The 21,626-nt window shown below is 41.7% G+C and overlaps 1 protein-coding gene across 4 annotated transcripts in view; it reads right to left on the reverse strand.

Moving 5' to 3' along the window:
• AGPS (alkylglycerone phosphate synthase) overlaps positions 1-21,626 on the reverse strand; it is a 131,003-nt gene that overhangs the window by 87,688 nt on the left and 21,689 nt on the right. For all 4 annotated transcript variants that reach the window (XR_008446647.1, XR_008446646.1, XM_054043859.1 and 1 more), the window contains exons 2-8: positions 21,422-21,511; positions 19,732-19,822; positions 17,550-17,670; positions 17,388-17,462; positions 14,373-14,444; positions 11,720-11,799; positions 109-189 (exon numbers count right to left, since the gene is read on the reverse strand). Coding sequence is in view for 2 of the 4 variants with exons in the window: in XM_054043859.1 (XP_053899834.1) it covers positions 109-189; positions 11,720-11,799; positions 14,373-14,444; positions 17,388-17,462; positions 17,550-17,670; positions 19,732-19,822; positions 21,422-21,511 (610 nt within the window). In the remaining 2 variants the exon portion in view is untranslated. The remainder of the gene's footprint in view (positions 1-108; positions 190-11,719; positions 11,800-14,372; positions 14,445-17,387; positions 17,463-17,549; positions 17,671-19,731; positions 19,823-21,421; positions 21,512-21,626) is intronic.

Below are 21,626 nucleotides of genomic sequence, written 5' to 3' on the forward strand. Positions count from 1 at the left end.
AAATACAATTCAATGACTTAGATCAGACACCTGAAACAACTTTAATTAGGTAGGAATAATCAACCTGAAACAAGAAATATTGCAAATTTCATAAGACATTGAGAATACCTGTCTTTCCAAATCTTGTCCAATAATGCCAGCCTCTATATGAGCAGTTAAGTTTTTCTCATCTATCCAGAGAATTTGATTCTGTTGGGGAAAAAAAAATATACATCAGATGTTAGGCCACTAAAGTTCTGGAATTTACTTATAAGTGACCTTGCTTCACAAAGGATGTTTATACATTAGCAAACTTATCAGTTGTAATTTACCAACAGTGTGGCTCCACCTATGGTGGCAGCAGCAGAAGCTGAATAGACAAGACTGAGGCATTTTTACCTTCATGTCATGTAGTCTTGTCTACAATACTGTTTCCAGGGTTGCTACTGTAAATGGAGATGAATCCGTTGTAAATTACGGCTGAAAAGTTTGCTTGTGTAGGCACAGCAATATGAAGCAGGAAAACCAGAGAGAATGAGGTCACACAAAATTCTGGAGGAAGAGTAGTGTTCAGGAGTTTCATATCTGGCATTCAAGATAATTGAATCCTTGTATGATCTAAATATCAGTGCCTAAGAATAAAAAAATTCTGGTGCAGCCCAGGAGTAAAAAGCGAATTCAATTAGGCAAGTCACATTCCATTCCTTCATGCACCTGCCCTCTTGAATTTTACATCAAAATGACAAAACTATAACTGAGGCATTTATCAAGACAAGTTCAAGCCTAGCTCAGTTTAACTTAAATTTAAATATTTAAATCACTGAAGGCTATAGTTACTGCTTCAGACCATGCTCTACATTCACCCCAGAAAATACAATTCAACATGAGAAGGAGGAGAGAGAATGCTTCAGTAAAAAATGCATCACACTCTAAACTAGCTAGTCCAGGGGTCGGCAACGTTCGGCACGCGGCTTGCCAGGGTAAGCACCCTGGCGGGCCGGACCAGTTTAATTTACCTGCTCACGCGGCAGATTCGGCCGATCGCGGCCCCCACTGGCTGCGATTCGCCATCCCGGGCCAATGGGGGCGGCGAGAAGCAGTGTGGGCGAGCGATGTGCTTACCCTGGCGCGCCGAACATTGCCAACCCCTCAGCTAGTCTGACAAAAGAAAGAATTGGGGAAAAATAACCAGAGATAAGAATCAAAAGTCTAACCTAGCAAAGCCAGAAGAGTTGCCTCCACTTGATGGAGAAAGAAAACTGGATTGGCAAATTCAGTCAGACAGCCTGCTTTACAGGAGGAATGGCATCACAAAAGCTTTGCCCCCCACACCCTTCACCTGACAGTAAGAAATGTAAGCCCATTGTCCAGGATGACAGAGAAAAACATCTGAGGAGTTACATAATGAAGATGATTTGAAGACGCACACAGAAAATGGCAACACTTAGGAACACTTTTTAATCATTTGCTTCAAGATGTCACATATACTGGTCTCTAGTATATTACAATAAATGTATAGGACTTAATAGTTCACTAATAACAATGAAAATAAAAATCTAAGTAGCAATTGTACTGTGTGCCTGTTGATCACCTGAATGAAATCAGATTGTTTCTGTAACTGAATATTATAAGGATAGTGACATTGCATCTTTGCCACATACACAGGGAATATCTACCAGACTCTGTACCACACTCATTAACGATCTGGAGGATGGCGTGGACTGCACTCTCAGCAAGTATGCAGATGACACTAAACTGGGAGGAGTGGTAGATACACTGGAGGATTGGGCCAAAAGAAACCTGATGAGGTTCAACAAGGACAAGTGCAGAGTCCTGCACTTAGGACGGAAGAATCCCATGCACTGCTACAGACTAGGGACTGAATGGCTAGGCAGCAGTTCTGCAGAAAAGGACCTAGGATATGAGTTGACAGTGTGCCCTTGTTGCCAAGAAGGCTAACAGCATTTTGGGCTGTATAAGTAGGGGCACTGCCAGCAGATCGAGGGATGTGATCATTCCCCTCTATTCAACAATGGTGAGGCCTCATCTGGAGTACTGTGTCCAGTTTTGGGCCCCACATTACAAGAAGGATGTGGAAAAATTGGAAAGAGTCCAGCAGAGGATAACAAAAATGATTAGGGGGCTGGAGCACATGACTTATGAGGCGAGGCTGAGGGAACTGGAATTGTTTAGTCTGCAGAAGAGAAGAATGAGGGGGGATTTGATAGCTGCTTTCAACTACCTGAAAAGGGGTTCCAAAGAGGATGGATCTAGACTGTTCTCAGTGGTAGCAGATGACAGAACAAGGAGTAATGGTCTCAAGTTGCAGTGGGGGAGGTTTAAGTTGGATATTAGGAAAAACTTTTTCACTAGGAGGTGAAGCACTGGAATGGGTTACCTAGGGAGGTGGTGGAATCTCCTTCCTTAGAGGTTTTTAAGGTCAGGCTTGACAAAGCCCTGGCTGGGATGATTTAGTTGGGGATTGGTCCTGCTTTGAGCAGGGGGTTGGACTAGATGACCGCCTGAGGTCCCTTCCAACCCTGATATTCTGTGATTCACACTGAGTCAATATGTCATGGCCCAAAGCTATTTTAGTTTAAGGTTAAAATAGTTCTGATGACCAAAAAAAATCATAGATGTGGTCCAGAGGTTAAATCTATAGGCACTTTCTTGGAGGTGTGGGGATCTCAGCACTGCTGAGCCCCAGGAATCCTCTGAAAAACAGTGCCTGTTTGAGCCAGCAAACCTTTGTAACAGAGGTAAAAGGGACTGGACTGCCCCAACCACCTCACGCTCCTTCCACAAAACCCATACTTTCTATTGAAGTCAAACTCCAAGGAAAAGTGAAAGGTGATCAGACAGTGTGAATACGAAGAGAACACTCTTGAAGAACCAGTTACTTACCAAAGTAACTTTCCCTCCCCAAGCTGGCCTCTATGTATTCACACTTGTGGAAGTCTAGAGAGAATGACAGGCCTTGAGAAAGGTGGGCTGAGGAGTTCTCATTAAACAAGGACTGTGGTACTGCTCTCGAAAAAAGGATCAGATCCACTCAACTGTGTTGATTTGCAGCTTTCTATGATAGAAACATTACCGAGGCATGTCTTCAACATTGCTTTAGCCCTGACAGCGAGCTCGAAGACCATGAGGTACTCTGGCACTACAAGAAATTGCCTATTTTTAGACAGATACCCAAAGGCTACGAATATCTTGCTGACTTGTTGATTTCCTAAGTGCTTTGGTCTTATCCAGATAACTCAGCCTTTTTGACATCTGCAATAAGGAATGTGGCAACCCTGACCAGTAAGTTTTCTTCCAAAACCTGTGATTGTGAACACAGTGTTTGAGTCACGTGGGTCTCTCACCACTTTGATAAAGACTAAGTATGACAGGATAAGGACACAGTACTACACCAGAATGTAGTTGCCCTGTATGTGTCTTTGGAACCTTCGAAGGGCTTCACCACTCTGAGCTGCAAGAAGTTGATGTTGGTTCCTTTCTATGCCGTTCTATGTGGCCTGCACTATCCTCTCTTTCAGATATGCTCCCCACCTCATCAGGCTGGCTGAGTATCTGTGGGTCTGAAAGGGATATAGAAATACCCTTGTGGACATTCTCTGGGATCATCCACCATCCAAGGGAGTCCAGGACCTGGTTTGGGATCAGGATCTATCTTGCATACATTCCTGTTGTGGTTCCTCACCATGAGGAGAACCTTCTGGAGACACTTGATATTGCAAGGGGACATTTCTATATATTTAACTAGGAAGCCCAGCGACTGGAGATACTAAGTTGTGGATAGCTGTGTATTCCTTAACAGATAACAGGTTCTGGATTTTCTCATCTGTCCAGTGATGGGTAAACTTTGGCCACAGATGTGTCTATATCCATCCCAGCTGAGCTATCTCTGTAGAAGGGATCAATGAGCTTTTCTTGGTGTTTATCACAAAGCCATGTATAGTGGAGCTGCTTCAATTGCATGTTGTGGCACTGCATGCTGCTTCTTTGCTAGGAGCTCTGTTCAAAAGGTCATCCAGGAAAAGACAGGAGAGTGCTCAGAGATGTGAGTCTGGTTCTGACCAGACAAAAGGCCGAATGGCAGTATTTTATACAGGTAGTGGGTCATGCAATACACAAATCTCCATGGATACTGGTGACATGGATGGAGGAGGAGGTGTAGATCTGCTATGTCCACTGAGGCAAGGAATCACCTTGCATGGGGTGCTACTTGTTGATACTAGGATCTCCATCCTGAATCTGATCATTTTCATCCATTTGTTCAGTCATTTGACATTTAGGAGGGCTCTGACTCCCCCATCCCCGGGTATGTTTCTAGATGAATATGGCGTTTAGCCCTAAAAACCTTTCTTCTGAGGATATCAATTAAATTGCTCCTATGTTTGCAAGTTGTGAGATCTTGTTTAGCACTAGCTTGCATTTGATAGGGTTGCTTGAAATGGGTGTTTGGGTGAGGTGAGGTTCCTAGTTTGAGGGAGTAACCTGAAATTACCTCTTTTACCCACTTGTCTAGTGAATAGAGCCCCTTCATCTGAGAAGTAGAATATTCTCTGATCAGAGGCATAGCCTTTTGTTGCCACAGTGAGTTATAAAAAGGTGTCACTGCCACCACCTATGGTTTTGCCACCTGATGCAAGGGTCAAGGGTTTTCTTTGGCATACCTGCTGCTATCTTTCCTTTGGTACTTTTGTGATGAGGCTGGACAAAAGGAGCATTTCTGCCTGTTGGGCTTGTAATCCTTTCTTGAGGCACTGCATAGGATGGGAAAGGACTGCTTTGGTTTGGGAGCTCTGCCTCCCACCTTCTTATCCAACTTCTCCTCAACTACGAAAGCAAGTAAAGAAAGAACAGGATTTATTTGGAGTGGGCATCCGCAGTCCAGGGCCATTGTCAGATGTGGTGGCCTGCTGCTGAACTGCATGCCGTGGCCCTGGCTGAGAATCAATTTGCATCCATTAAGACATCTGTCACATGCTGTTACATACCTGAACTAGGAGAGTGGGAGGAAGGAAGAAAGAGTAAAGGTTGGTTGCCACTGCTCAAAAATCCCATATAAAAAAATAGAACTGGCAAAGGAAATGGTCAGGAGCAATGGGAACCAATTGTGGCCACAGAGATACAAGTTCTAGTAGTAAGCCAGAGAAGGGGGTGCAGCCAGCACAGGCTGCTCTACAACACTAAATGCGGAGAACAATCCGTATGTCTCAGAACTGTAGAAGATGCTGGGCTGCAGAATACTATCTGCTAACCATAGAGAAAAGCTTTTCCACTTCGGAGTGCAACATTGTAGTGTAAATGAATCTAGATTGCAGCTGAATGCCCTGTTCTTCCTGACATGACTTGCTCTGTGAAATTCACTGTCCCACTACCCAAGCTACACAGTGAAGTGACTCTTGATCAGAATGCAAAACAAGTTTGCCCTTCTGTGATAGAGGGAAAATATAGGCACAATGGTCAAACCCATTCTTTTCTACGTCTTTGGAGACTTGAATGGCCCTACTAAAAAAAAAAAAGCTACAAGAAACCTAATCTCATTAAAAAACCAAGGCTGGGATTTTCAGAGATGCTTAAGGAAGCTAGGCACCCAACTCCCATTAATGTTCAATGTAATTTGGCCATCAAACTCCTTAAGGCTCTTTTGAAAATCCCAGACTATACATTCAATGGTATAAACTACCCAGCACCAACCAGAATACAATTTAACAGTTAAAATTAGGTGTTTTATTAAAATAACTACATCACTCTGAAAACTGAGAGTAGGCCCCCAAAGCCTAATCCTGCCACAGAAAGGAAGGGACTGGTGTGGTTGGGACTGCCTAATTTTACAACTGCAGCTTTGAATATTCAGTGGTGAGGGGGTACTTGTATTGCCCTAGTGGGCACTGCTTTCCATAAAATTAGTGGTGCTGGGGCCATCCTGAAAGTGTGACTATGCAAAGCCACTCTGAAGACATGGTTCCTGGATTCTGAGGAGGAGGGAGAAAAGGAGGAAGATCCACCAGCAGATGAAATTATTTTCTTAATATAGGGATGTGCCAGTTAGAAATCAGTTTTAAAACAAACAAATGTCTGTATGGTTGATTTCAAACTTTAACCTAATTTACATTAATGTTCATTCTCCAAGCTGTTCCCTGGATCTTTCCATGACTGCTTGTACTACTAGGGAGTTGGGGGTATGGGGGGGGGGGGGGGGGAAGTGAACAAAAATTGTGCCCCTTTCACAGGTACAAAGTATCACCTTTCAACCCTTTTAGAGGTAGGTACATAATCCTGGTGTTTGCCATACCACACTGGCTGAATTCCATGGCCTCATTTACTGGGAGGGCTACCCAATTGGGTCCACTGGGCTGCAGGATGTCCAGCCTTATGTCAGGTATTAAGAATGTCCTCAAGTGGGATCTGAAGTTCAGTTGTAACCCTCTGCATTATTCTTGGTATAGTCAATGCTCATCAGGCAGGGATGGGGTGGCTGTGACAACTGCCTCATCAGATGAGGTCGACGATATGCCTATTGGTACCACCAGTAGTGGTGGGTCTGGCTTGTCTTCCTCCTTCACATATTCCAGTGGAGCCAGTTGCTATTGCTTAGCGGAAGATGGATGGTAAGCTTCTTATATGGATCCAATAGGACCAGTATACTGGTTTGAAGGCTGCTTGGGGAGGACCCCAAGACACTGGGTATAGCAGTCTCGGAGGAGGGCGAGGGGAGCTATGTGGGTGGGCATGAGACCAAGACACTCTAAAAGCCTGTCCAGGCTAATTTCCCTTTATGGAGGAGATGGTTCATCCTGCATATTGGATTCAGCAGACAAAAAGGGTCTGATCTTGTTCCATCAGCAATACTGTGGGTGCCAGTAGATGGAGACTCCATCTTGTGGACGGAGCAAGAGAGAAGCTCTCTCTCCTCAAAGTAGATTCCTCTTCTGATGCTGAAACATCCCTCAGAAGGACTGGACCTGAAAGCAGGGGAGACTGGATATGGCAGGGTGAAAATATCCTCCGGGGAGGTACATGTCTCAGTGTGTTCCAGAGCGCGAGGCGTCCTAGTAGTCAGTATAGTTGGATCTGGCACATCTATAGGCTTAGTGGTCAGTAGGTTGGAGAAGCTCGTTCGGCTTACATGCTAGTACAGGTGGATCCTTGCTCCTGTGTGCCTTACTCATATGGCCAGAAGGCTTAAGCAGGCCTAGGTCTTTATAACACAAACATGAAGACTCACCTGATTTGATAGGAGTTGGGGGACCAGATCTGGAGGAAGATCTTTTCTTGTGTCTGTAAAAGCGTCTCTTACTCTTATGAGAAGCCTGAGACAGCAGATCTTTGAATTTATCAGATCTGGCCTTTAGTCCAGAACTCCTGCTTGGAGGGGAACTGCTCAAGGACGGAGACCAATGTACAATGGGGATGGTCTCCCTGGCCTGAATCCAACTGGGGTCTCATGGCTTTCTCCATGAAATACTTGCTCAGTTGAAGCTCTCATCCCTCTTGGGTCTGGGGAGGGCAGAAGCAGCTGATACTGCACTTAGCGGAGTTACAGGCCTCCTCAAGGCAGAGCAGGTAGTCATCACTGACCAAGAAGCAGAGAAGGCAGGAGACAGTTCTGAAACTGAGCACAGTCCTCCTTCCGAGACTAGGAAATGGAGAGGGTCCCCATAGCGGGGAAAAACAAATCTACACTAACTATATAAAGACTATTAAAAACACTAAACTATAAACCACTATATTTATAGATATGAGAGACAGTACAAAGATAGTTTTGGACACAGAATTACAACCCAGGCCATGCAGCAGCAAGGAGCAACTGGAGAGGTGGTCAGGCCACAACTCCTTTTATAACCTCAGTATTGATCACGCAGAGACCTAGGATGCAGGCTCAGAGCATGGACACTATTCACAAGAATTTTTGGGCTCAGGTGCACGGCGTACATGTGACCCTCACTCAAAAGAAGATAGTTTAAATCCAAACAAAAAAGATGCACTGAAGTTTGAAAAACTAATGCACTGATGAATATTAAGCTGTATAAAATCTTTACAAAAATTTAAAAAATAAGTTTGATGCCAGCTACTAACAGTGTCTTTCAAATATAAAGCTTTCACATCATAAAAACAGCATTTCCCATTAAAAGTTGGTTAAGGTACTCAAACCCAGAAAAACATCCTTATTTCCATACTCCTAAAGTAACTGAAAATTTAATCTCATTACACATGCATCTTAGTTAACTTAAGTTCCTCAGATCAGTTAATCACTCAGTGCCTCAAAAAACAGATCTTGATGCACGTTCTATCTTATATCATTGTTCCTGTTCAGTAGTTCTCTTTGGCCTGGTCCACACTAACCCTCCACTTCAAACTAAGATACGCAACTTCAGCTACGTGAATAACGTAGCTGAAGTCGAAGTACCTTAGTTCGAACTTACCGCGGGTCCAGACGCGGCAGGCAGGCAGGCTCCCCCGTCGATGCTGCGTACTCCTCTCGCCGAGCAGGAGTACCAGCATCAACGGCGAGCACTTCCGGGATCAATCCGGGATCGATTGCTTACCGCCGGACCCGGAGGTAAGTATAGACCTACCCCTAGAGACAAACAATGTTTAAGTTCTCTTTAAGTGATGTATTTTACTGCAACTGGTCCTTACCAGAATAACAGGCACCTATTATGTTAAGAGTAGGGCTGTCAAGCCATTAAAAAAATTATTCACGATTAATTGTACTGTTAATAATAGAATAACATTTAAATATTTTTGGATGTTTTCTACATTTTCAAATATATTGATTTCAATTACAACACAGAATACAAAGTGTACAGTGCTCATTTTATATTTTTGATTACAAGTATTTGCACTGTAAAAAAACAAAATAGTATTTTTCAATTCACCTCATGCAAGTACTGTAATGCAATCTCTTTATCATGAAAGTTGAACTTACAAGCGTAGAATTATGTACAAAAAATAAACTGCATTAAAAAATAAAACAATGTAAAACTTTAGAGCTTACAAGTCCACTCAGTCCTACTTCTTATTCAGCCACTCACTCAGACAAACAAATTTATTTACATTTTCAGGAAATAATGCTGCCCGCTTTTTATTTACAATGTCACCTGAAAGTGAGAACACACTTTCGCATGGCACTGTTGTAGCCGGCATTGCAAGATATTTACACGCCAGATGCGCTAAAGATTCATATGTCCCTTCGTCTTCAACCACCATTCCAGAGGACATGCGTCTATGCTGATGACTGGTTCTGCTTGATAACTATCCAAAGTAGTGCAGACTGACACACGTTCACTTTCATCATCATGAGTCACATGCCACTAGCAGAAGGCTGATTTTCTTTTTTGGTGGTTCAGGTTCTGTAGTTTCCGCATCGGAGTTTTGCACTTTTAAGACTTCTGAAAGCATGCTCCACACCTCATCCCTCTTAGATTTTGGAAGACACTTCAGATTCTTAAACCTTGGGTTCAGTGCTGTAGCTATCTTTAGAAATATCACATTGGTACCTTCTTTGAGTTTTGTCAAATCTGCAGCGAAAGCGTTCTTAAAACAAACAACATGTGCTGGGTCATCATCCGAGACTGCTATAATATGAAATGCATGGCAGAATGCAGGTAAAACAGAGCAGGGAACGTACTATTCTCCCCCAAGGAGTGCAGTCAAAATGTAATTAACACATTATTTTTTTAACGATCGTCATCAGCATGGAAGCATGTCCTCCGGAATGGTGGCCAAAGCATGAAGGGGCATATGAATGTTTAGCATATCTGGCACATAAATACCTTGCAATGCTGGCTACGAAAGTGCCATGCGAACGCCTGTTCTCACTTTCATGTGACATTGTAAATAAGAAGCCGTCGGCATTATCTCCTACAAATGTAAACAAACTTGTTTGTCTTACCGATTGGCTGAATAAGAAGTAGGACTGAGTGGACTTGTAGGCTCTAAAGTTTTACATTGTTTTATTTTTGAATGCAGTTACGTATCAAAAAAAATCTATATTTGTAGGTTGCACTTACACAATAAAGAGATTTCATTATGGTACTTGTGTGAGGTGAACTGAAAAATACTATTTTTTTTTTTTAACCATTTTACAGTGCAAATATTTTGTAATAAAAACTGAGCACTGTACACTTCATATTCTGTGCTGTAATTTAAGTCAATATATTTGAAAATGTAGAAAAAATGTCCAAAAATAGTTCTTATATTTCAATTGGTAATCACGATTATTTTTGAGTTAGTCGCATGAGTTAACTGCGATTAATTGACAGCCCTAGTTCAGAGAGATGTTCAGTTTGTAGTTCAGACAACAACATTTTTCACCTTACTCTGTTTCACTAAGGGACATCTGATGCTCATATCAGATTTTCTATATTTTAAACAGATATGTTAATTAATCAAGTCACAGTAAACTCATTTACAACCTGTAGTTCTCATTTACTGTTAATGCAACTGGATGATTGAGAAGAGCACCATAGCACAATTAATGACTTAAAGTTGCTTTTTTTCCTTGACCAGAGGTTCCCAAACTGTGGGCCACAGATCACTTCTGGTCCACATATCTGAGCACTGCTGTCTCTGCTCCTCAATTCCACTCCATTCAGGATGCCTGTGAAAGCAAGGAGCAGCTGCCACTAGGAGCAGCTCTTATAAAAGAGGAATTCCCTGAGCCAGGTTGAAAGAGAAAGCTGCAAGCTGCCCTGCCACCCGAACTGCCATAGAAAAGGAGTCAAAACCCAGTCTTTGCTCCCAGGCCAATGAAGTGTTCTGAAGAGTGATGGAGAATGGAGAAGCAAGCCAAGACAGCTTTGCAAAATGTTACAGAACACAATAGGATGTCATTTCTGAAAGGTAGGATTTGATTACTGCACAGCTACAAAACTGTTTTTACAAGTGTGCAATCCCTCCTACCAATGGAAAAGTAGTGGATACAGAAAACGAAGTTTCAATAGTACTAAGCATGTGACAAACTTGAAGTCTCCTTGTAATTCCACAATGTAGCATATAATACATCCACTACTGATTTTAAGGGACACTATCAACTTGAAATCTGGTCAATTTAAAGAAAGTTTAGTTCAAAGTAGTACCACGGACCATGAGTCCTCCCCTGCCAACCTGTGTTTTGTAAATGTTACTGTTTAAAAAACACTGCACAGGGAAATTGACTCTACACAAAGTGTACTCAAATGCAAGTAGTAAACAATGAATATCATCTCCCTCTAATATTTCACTTACAATAATCTTAGGTGTTATTGTAGCAAGCAAAAATTTCCAAAGTACAATTTGCAAACTGTTGTCCCTTTAAGACCTCTAACTTCTACACAGGGGTAAAAATGCTAAAAGTCTTAGACAAATGCAAAAAAACAGTTTTATTTGTAACGAATTTTTGTATACTGCTATTTTACACAGTAACCTGCAAATTCATATGTCATTAGCAAGAATACAAGGGGCATTCAATAGAAAAGAAAATGTACTGCTATTTTGTTAGGTCCATTCACAATGGCCATCATGCATCATACACTGATAAAACCAGCAACAGAACAATGCTGGACCTCTCTCTGAATAGCATGTGCTTCCAGTGACCATTAGTTTACATATATGGTACAGATTTTCAAAGTTGCATTCTATTTGCTTTTGGATATATAATAAAATATTGAAGCAATTTAAAAAAACGTTTTCAGTACACTTAAATGTTAATTCCTCTGAGGTTTCCCCTAAAATTTGTATTACATACCATTTGTGATGTATCCAATGAAACAATAGTTCTTCTCTCATCTGCAGGACATTCAAGAGCACTAGAAACACTTGTTCCTCCTGCAAATGTTGGAAATATCAACTTAGATTGAAATAGTTTGCCTTGATATTGGTTATCCACATTTAACTAAGACACACATTTTAGGTATGAGGCACATGTCACTTAGAAAGGTTGCGTGACACTGTTTCTTTGAGAGTGTATTACATTTGCACATTCACATTTGTGGGACGTTCCCCTGGAGTTTCAGAATTTCTTGAAAGTTCATAAAACGAGTACCTGTTCAATTGCACAAATTTCACCTTGTAATACCAAACATTCAGAGCACAGGGTAAAGAAGGCCATCAATTTCCCCAACCATCTCATTTCCTTCTTTCAAACCCCAGAATAGAACTTTAAAGAGGGAAAAGGTGTGTGTGATGCAAATACAGAGAAGCACCACCCTCAAAGAACCACATTTACTGGTAAGTAAGTTTTCTTCCCTCAAGTGACCTCTACATGTTCCCGCTCATGGGAGTCTAACTAGTAGAACAATGCTCCGGGAAAGTGGGCTGAGGATTTCTAATTAAACAAGAATCGCAAAGCCGTCATCCTAAAGCAAGCATCAAACCTAGATGTTAAGTTGAGAGAGCAGAACTGCACGAGTGTGTGAATAAAACCAAAGGTCATACCCCTTTTGACCAAGATATCAATCTAAGGCATTTTTATCATATACTGCATAGCAGCCAGCTCGAGACCTCAAAGGCTAGAGAGATCACATAAAAACCTAGAGAGGAGTATATGAAATACTGAAATACCTGTTGCAGAATCTGACCAGAGGTGGGGTAAAAGACAGGTTTTACAAATGGATGTAGCAAAAGAGGTCGAATTTTAAATTGAGCCCTTTTGGAAGAAGAAGAACTGTGAGTTAAAGAGGCAGATATCTCAGCTACCCTCCCCTTTTAATGGTCCTCTGATCCTCAAGAAGTTGAGGAAGGTCTCTAATATGGCAACATTATTCACAGATTAAGTGAGGATAAGAAAAAGGAGTCCGCATAAAGTTATGCCAGGGAATTGAGAGCAAGCTCTTCACATAATGTTAACTCTTGGTAGGTGAAGTTGCCTTGTTCCTTAAGCTGTCCAGGTAAACCTGGAAGACCACGCCAGACAGCACACAGGCCAACTCAAATAGCCCCAAAACAAAGACTTTCAAAATCAAGAGATTCTGGAATATACTTTAGATCTATATGTGGATCTCCAGTAGATCACTCTGGCACAGAGTGAGTACTATGTTGGAAGACACAGGCTCACTGACAGTTGTCACCTACATGGTCACCAAAGAAGGGTGAAGTCTGATTGAATCCTCGAGTTCTGCAATAAATTAAAGAGACAGAGGCACCCTCTGAATTATAAGAGGCAGAAAAGGGGCCTCCAATCTGTCTATTGCACTCCCTGGATATGTGATAACATTGCTCTTTTGTAATGGCACAGAATGCTCCAAGGCAGAGATTCTCTCCTAGCCCTATTTTCTTACCCTTATATGCTTAAGGGCAAAGAAGAGCACAACTGAGGTCTCCAAAAATGTCAAGCCCAACCGAAACTGTTTCTGGATGAATAAGAAGCAAACTCAGCTAGAGGCTTCCATGGAGCTGAAAGACTTCAGAAATGGGGAGTCCATACAAAACACACAGACTCCCTTGAGAACAGAGGCACTTTTGAAGTCTCCAGCACGGACAAATCTAGGCACCAGACAGATGATGATGGAAGTGGTTTCCTCAATGCCACAACTACCCCAGATCCTGAGACTGCTCTGAGGACTTGGAGCTTATGAAAGTTGTCAGTTCCAGGACTAAAATCTTCTGTTTCCCAACACAGGACTTAAAAGGCCTCTCCGTCTCTGTACTGAGGACAAATGTGAGGGGGTTTGGCCACAAGATCTTCCTTCATGAGAAATGTCAGGATCTGAATGCGACTGTCCTTTTGAGCCTATTGTGTAAAAGGCCCAGCGTGTAAAACACTATACCAAGGAATGGTTTTCTCTGAGGCACATCAAATGCTTGGGCTCAGACTTCAGGAATCTGAACTGACTTGATACTTCAGAAATTACCAAGAGAAAAATATATGCCCACACCTAACTGCCAAAAAAGGAGGAACTGCCTGCACAGCTTCTTGTAACTTCTGCTCCGAATGTTTGGTGCTGCATGCTCATTCAGGCCCAAATAGAAACTGTTCTTCTAGAAGGTTCCCAAAGTGCAGCAGCGCTAGTGGGAATATGCAGACGCCACCTCAAAAAATAAATTGCTCCTCTTATATAGTGAAACATTCAAGTGCTGACAGATGTAAAAGGCTTCCACTAGATTTCAGTGAACCAAGCACAGCAAATAAGATTATAAATTCTATGGGATCTATTTGTCTTCAAAATTAAAGTAATTATTAACCTTTCCAAAATCTTGACATATGACTACTACTTTAAACAATACTTTATAAATATATATTTAACACCTCTAAATGCTCAAGTTACTCCTGTGTAGAGTTGGCTGATTTATTGCCATGACTTCATGCCACTAGCACTAGCCACTTGAATTGAATTTAAAGAAATATGTAACTTTATAGTTTAAATTTACCCTACCAAAATTTTTAAAAGTACAATACTCACCACCAAATGGTATTATGCAAAGATTATGTTTGCAGGCTAGTTCCACAATTTTAACTACGTCATCATGGCAACCTAATTAAGAATAAATAGATTCCAGTTAGAACAGGTTTTTGAACAGTTAGTTTCAATTTAAGCACACTTACTAGTCATCTACTAATTCTTTAGGGCTCGATGGTACTTTCAGGCACTCTAGTAGTGCCTTAGCCTCTTTTCAAAGTGAAGGCAGAGACTTCCAAGAAGAATAAATGGGCTCAAATAGACAAAATTGTAGTGAAACAACACAAATATACGGAGATTGTGGAGTTATTCCAGGCTGAAAACAGCATCAGGTTTAATTTTACAGAAACCACAAGACTCCTGGCCTACCCAGGGATCATCAACAACAGCTGGGGAACTTCCAGAGCAAAAGAGACAGACAATTCAAATTATTCATCATGTAAAGTTTAGAGGTATATTTTTTAATTTAATTTTTAAATAGGTATCTAAACTACATCTAGCTGAAAACTAGATCCAATCTAATTGATGAAAAATAGCCACAGTTTTAAAAGAGGGCAGTTCTTAGTGCAGTGGTTCTCAAACTGGGGCCGGCGCTTGTGTAGGGAAAGCCCCTGGTGGCCCGGGCCGTTTTGTTTACCTGCCAGGTCCGCGATCGGCCGAACCTGCGGACCAGGCAGGTAAACAAACTGGCCCAGCCCACCAGGGGCTTTCCCTACACAAGTGCCGGCCCCAGTTTGAGAACCACTGTCTTAGTGGATTTCTCTGAAGGAAAGGCTTTTTTATGCCTCAGGCTCTGGAAAAAAAGCTTTCAATTATCATAAGCCCCACTATTTCTTTTCAGAAGCTACTCTTTGCACCATGCCTCTGCAACAGAGAAGGCAGGAGGGTGAAATTAGGGGCCCACATGTGCATGTGCAAGAGAATAGAAGGAATGCCAGTAAAAGGGTGAAACAGGAGAGTGGGTGGGTGCAGTCAGGAGAGTGTGGAGGACAAGGAGGGATTTGAGAGTGCATATGCAGAGGAACATAGGGAGGTGCAAGAGGCAGGAGGAATTTGGAGAGCAAAAGAGAGAAACAGGGGATATAAACATTGGCTGATTTGCATTCAAAGCAGTTTAAAGCTAGTTAACTGGTCAGTAAGCTCTGGCTGCTTTCATGCTGCTCCAGAATGACAAAGCAGCCACAGCATACTTGTGAATATGACCATAAAACGTTAAAGTAAAAGATTCAAGGTTGATACTTGGCATCTTCAAATTAGAAATATTACATGGCAACATCCTCTTTTGGTTTCTTGTATGTGGTTCATGCATGAAACTTTTAATTAAAAAAAAAAACCACCTAGGAAATTTCCAGATAAACTGTGTTAAAATGGCATTAAGGTTGAGAGTACATATCAGTAATTCAGGGATGTATTTAATTAGGGTTACCATAATCCAGCAAGCAAAAAAAAGAGGACGGGAGGAGCCCCGGCCCTGTCCTAGCCCCGCCCCTGCCCCCCCCCCCAAAACCCCAACCCTCCCCCCACTCCTTGTCCCCTGACTGCCCCCTCCTGTGACCCCTGCCCCTAACTGCCCCCCAGGACTCCACCCCCTACCTAAGCCTCCCTGCCTCTTGTCCCCTGACTGCCCCCTCCTGAGACCCTCCCCCCACCTAACTGGCCCCCTAGGACTCTACCCCCTACCTGTACCCTGACTGCCCCAACCCTTATCCCCACCCCCACCCCCAGACAGACCCCTGGGACTCCCACGCCCCATCCAACCACTCCCCACCCCCTGACAGCCCCCCCCCAGAACTCCCGACCCATCTAAACCCCTCTGCTCCCTATCCCCTGACTGCTCCGATCCCTCTCCCCACTCCTGCCCCCTGACAGCCCCCCCCAGAACTCCCAACCCCCCCCCCTTGTCCCCTGACTGCCCCCTCCTGGGACCCCTGCTCCTAACTGCCCTCCAGAACCCCAGCCCCTACCTAAGCCTCCCTGTTCCTTGTCCCCTAACTGCCCCCTCCTAAGACCCCCCCCAATTGCCCCCCAGGACCCTACCCCCTACCTGTACCCTGACTGCCCAAAACCTTGTCCACCCTCCCCTAGAAAGCCCCCCCCGAACTCCCAACCTCCCCGTCTCTTGACTGCCCCCTCCAGAACCTCCCTGCCCCTTCTCCCACCCCCTTGTTGTTGGCCTTTCTTCACCTAATGTCTCGGTGAACTTGCTCAGGAACTGCCTGAGCCGCTGGGCAGCAGCGGGGGAGGAGCTCCAGACTGCCGGAGCCGATCTGCGATGCAGGGAGGGAGGGAGAGAGAGAGGAGGAGGAGCCCTCTCTGGCTGAGTGTCGGAGCCCCAAGTAAGTGACACCGGCCGGTGGCAGCACTGTTAACCGCGGGTGCTCTGCATGAGGGGGGAAGTCCGGACATTTACAAATTCCCCCCGGACGCTATTTTTAAGCTTAAAAAGCCAGACATGTCCGGGGGAATCCGGACGAATGGTAACCCTAATTTAATGAATTACAGGAATGTTGTAATTATCCCCAACCAAGTGCTAAAACCCCAGGAAATTCAGGAGTTACAGTATGCATGAAGTGGGTTTGTCATCAGTACAAAGAGGCACACAGCACCAAGACAAGGTTTAATCCTTTATTAAAAATTGAGAGTTGTATGCAGTCATTTGATTATAACTATGAGCATTAACCTTACAATGAAAGACTTATTTAGAACTATTAACTGAAATTAAAGTCCTTAGAATAAATCTAACACTGCATTGAATACCCCATGGTAACAGAGATGAGAACATTTAGATTGCAAAGTAAAAATGTAAGTAAAAATGACTACTCTTAAAAGGTGAGACCGAAGCCATTTTTGACTCCTTGGCATTAACAATTTCAGTTTATTTATTGCAAGCAAATGACAAAGTGAGAGATATCCAACTAGTGTGACAGGACTGCTTCCTGAACTACTACCCTTCATTATCAGTCATGGGGAGCTACAGCCTCCAGAACAAAGAAAAAAAATAAATTTAAAAATTTTTACCTGGCCATATAACTATATCGGGAATTCGTTTAAACATTCCTTCCCTTAGCACAAATATCTCGTGTAAGCAGTGACCTGAAGTACAAGAAAAATCAAGTTACAAGAATTTTTAAAAATCATATATACTAAAAGCGTAAAATTACACATTGGACTTGATCTTACCATGAGCTCTGAACACCCTATCTTCTGCTTCCTGTGAATATGAAATTTTAGTAGCTCTAAGATCCTGAAGAAATTCTTCATTTACAATAGATGGGGGTACATCACTAGTATTTAAGAAAGCCTACAATACAAGAAAAAAAATCATTACTACTAGGGAGTCCCCTAAATCGTGCTGGTCTCTCATGACAAACCCAACTACCCAGATTAAAGTTAGCAGTTGATAAATCTAACAAAATATGAGTATTTATTTGAATGTAACCCTATTACAGTTGTCTTCATCATCATCCCTGGCCTCAATTCTAACTACACTATCTACCAGTCCCTTTTGATTCCTCCACTCAATTGCATTTTCTTCTGTAGACTGTACCCCTTACTGATCCCTCTGACACTTATTTTTCAGATAAATTGTTCAGTATGTCACCGTCAAAGCCAATGATTTGTTCAGTACAATAGTCCACAGTGCTTCACGAAAACCACATAAACATAATCTTACTCCCTAGCACTGAGAGAGTAAGGAAAGATCACAAAGCAGCTAGCTGGAACAGGGTGAACTACAGGATTTAGCCCTTCACCAAAGATAAGACACAAAGAAAGATCTTTACAGACTAAGTGCAGTTCTACTCTGAAAAGTAACTAAAAATGGCAGTGGAGGTTCCATCTTCTGTTTTTCAATGATTGCTGAGCAATTTTGCTATGTTACAAGTAAAAAGTTAATTTCAAATAAACTGGGCTTTTCCCATTTTATGCATAAGTATTAATAATTCTCCAAGCAATACTATAACTTCACTTACAGGTGTATCCTAAAAAGGAGCGATTTGATTGAACTCTCAAAAATTCAGTTTTTAAACTTTTGAGCTATGACTGGCTGAAATTTCTAATCCTGATACTCCACAATTCACTTCCATTAACCCCTCCCTCCCTCCCCCCCCCCCCCCAAAATGAGAAAGGGAGGAAAACAGGAGGAAAGAAGATTTTCCAATTTGAGAGATTTTTAGAAATATTAAAAAATTAAGAATTGCTTGAATTTAAAAAAAAAAAAAACAAGGAAAAACTGTCAGTTTAAGACCCACATCTATGTTTTACTTTAAGAACTTCCTCAAAACCCAACAGAAAAGTTTCCACATGATTATTCCAAATTAAGTTAGTCTGGGTGTTAGTTTTCCCTGCTAGGTTTGCAACCCAAATGCAGGTACAGTCTTACACTTCTATTTTAAGCTCTTCAGGGAAGGGACCATCTTTTTGTTACATGTCTGTATGGTGCCTAGCATATTAGGGCCTTTATCTGGCTCCCTAGGGACTCCCATAATACAAATAATAAATAATTGTGCATGGGAACTAAAGAGAAACACTTAGTGGCTTCTTTGACTAGTCTATGTTCATTGTCCATGTCACGTACAAAAGTAAATAAAACAGTGTAAATGGTGAAAAGTTAATTTGATTTTAAAACCTGATTTAAAAAAATTCAGCTTTGATAATTTTAAGTGTTATAACACCAAATGATTTTAAACATAATGTTCCATGAACTGAATGCAATTATTAAGTATGCTTTAGAACCCTAAAGATCTATTAAAGCTTGCTGCAACTTTCAAAAAAACATCAGTTTAATATCCCTTGCAAAGCCAAAATCTTCAATGCATAGAGTTGCATTCAAATATAATGCAATCTCAAAAGATGATATACATGGGCAACTTATCAAGTAGGTTCAATAGACACTGTCATTCTGCAGAAATTTAAAACTGTATGTAACATTAGTTTAACTATTATATTTTCTGTATTTTGCTTCTCATTTCAAATAGTAATTAAAATATGTACTCCCAAATGAAAGTTCTCTCCTTTCTGGGCAGGCTCCTCCATTCAGCAGTCCGTTTGAGACAATATTTCACCATGCAAAAAGTAACCCCAATATTCCCTGTACAAGTAGCTAATCTTTTGATTAAAGCAGCGTGACATTACAGCAATTTGGACTTTCAGTAATTTTAAGTCACCTAGCTTTTGATATACAATATAGTCTATAAGGAGGCATGACTTTTTAAAATAAATATATTGTATTAATACTAAGGCACTCAACCATATGCAAGGGCATACTGAGGGTAACAGCATGAGTCATGTTTAATAGATGAATGGTTATGTCATCATGAGTGCAATATGTTTGAAGGACCTGCCTCTTCAACTATTTACTTACTCTAGAGGTAATTTTGTGCTCCAGACTTGCTCCTAAGGTTTTTTCCATCCATTCCTTCAAAACAGGTAACACCATACCACTCAACCTATACCTGAAACATAAAGTCTATATTACATGGGTTCTTCTTAATATGAAATATTATGTAAAATCAGATAAACGTCTTACTTATTGTACTTATGCAGAACAAGGGAAAAGTTTATTAGATTCAAATTAATATCCAGGTCTGCAAAATTATGCATATTTAGTGTTAAATATAAAACAATTATATAGAAATGTTAAGATTATGTATCTTAAACTGATTCAATTGTATCTAATGGAAATGTCGATATTTCCACCTACACAAATGTTTAATTTTTGAATCCTACTACTTTTTGGCACAAAATATCATTATGGTCAATGAATTCCATAGGGTAATTATGTAACGTGCAAAAATGTATTCCTTTAACCAATTTAAAATGCATCTTTCATTTCTCTTGAATGTTCTCTTATTTTGTATTATGGGAAATAGCAAAAATAGGAGCACTCAATTACCTTCTGTATACCATCTTTTTTTTTTGCACTCTATCCCCCGCCCCAATTGCTTGCTCTCCCCCACCCTCACTCACTTTCACAGGACTGGGGCAGAGGGTTGGGAGGGGGTGAGGGCTCTTGGCGGCACTTACCTCAGACGGCCCCCGAAAGTGGCCAACATGTCCCTGTGGCCCCTATGCAGAGATGCAGCTGGTTTCTCAGCACACTACTCACCCTGGAAGCAGGCGCTGCCCTCGTAGCTCCCATTGGCCACAGTTCCTGGCTAATGGGAGCTGCGGAGCCAGCACTTGGAGCAGGGGCAGCGCGCAGAGCCTCCTTGACCACTCCTGCACCTAGGGGCCGCAGGGATGTGCCAGCCACTTCCGGGAGCCGCGCAGAGCCAGAGCAGGGAGCTTGCTTCAGCCCCACTGCGCCACTGACCAGACTTTTAATGGCCTGGTCAGTGGTGCTGATGGAGTCGCCACGATCCCTTTCTGACCAGGCATTCCAGTCGAAAAACGGATGCCTGACAACCCTAATTGAGTACTTATATTGCCCCCTCCCCCCCATTACAGTAGTATCTGGGCATCTCACAATCTAATGAATTTATCCTCACCACAACCCTGATCCAAGAAATATTTTATGATCACCAGTGAAACTTCTACACATGAATACAGGTTTCCCATAAAATACAAACTGGCATTTAACTAATCAGTAAAATTACATGCTTGTTCTTTCATGAGATTCTTAGAACCAAAGAATACTCAGGAATTCTGCATACTGACCAAACCTTAGATGAGTGAGTGTTATTATGGAGACTCAAGACCAAGTAAAATCTTCAGCAGGGTGACTACTTGAAATTATGGGGAAGACTAATTTTGCTTAAGTTGTCCTCTAAAAGACCATTTTAAGCTTTTAATAAGGCATCCAGTGAATTCACCCTCAGTAAAGGTTTATTTTACTATCCACACTAGTAAAGTACTATTTTATAACTCAGTAAAGTTGTTAAAAATGCAGACAAACATTTTAAGCTTATTCTATAGGACGTGCCAAAAAAGCAATCATCTTTCAGATAGATTGATTTAAAACACTACACAAATACAGATTCTAAAAAATAAAATGCTTAAAACAAGAAACTTCATACTATTAGCTACACAGTGATGCCAGAGATTTCATTTACCTTTTCCCTGTGAATTCTGCTTGTCCCTTCTTATTAAATATAAATTTGGAGTCATTATATCCCCATCCATTCCATTTCAGAATTTCTTGCCTAAAAGGGAAAAGATTTTAATACAAGTTAGTAGATTGTTAACTTCCATCGTTTTGGCTTTTGCAACAATTTAAGATGAACTCTACTCTCTCTCCACTAGTTTAGAATTTAAAGA

This window comes from Malaclemys terrapin, chromosome 11, assembly GCF_027887155.1.
Source record: "Malaclemys terrapin pileata isolate rMalTer1 chromosome 11, rMalTer1.hap1, whole genome shotgun sequence".
Taxonomy (NCBI): domain Eukaryota; kingdom Metazoa; phylum Chordata; order Testudines; family Emydidae; genus Malaclemys; species Malaclemys terrapin.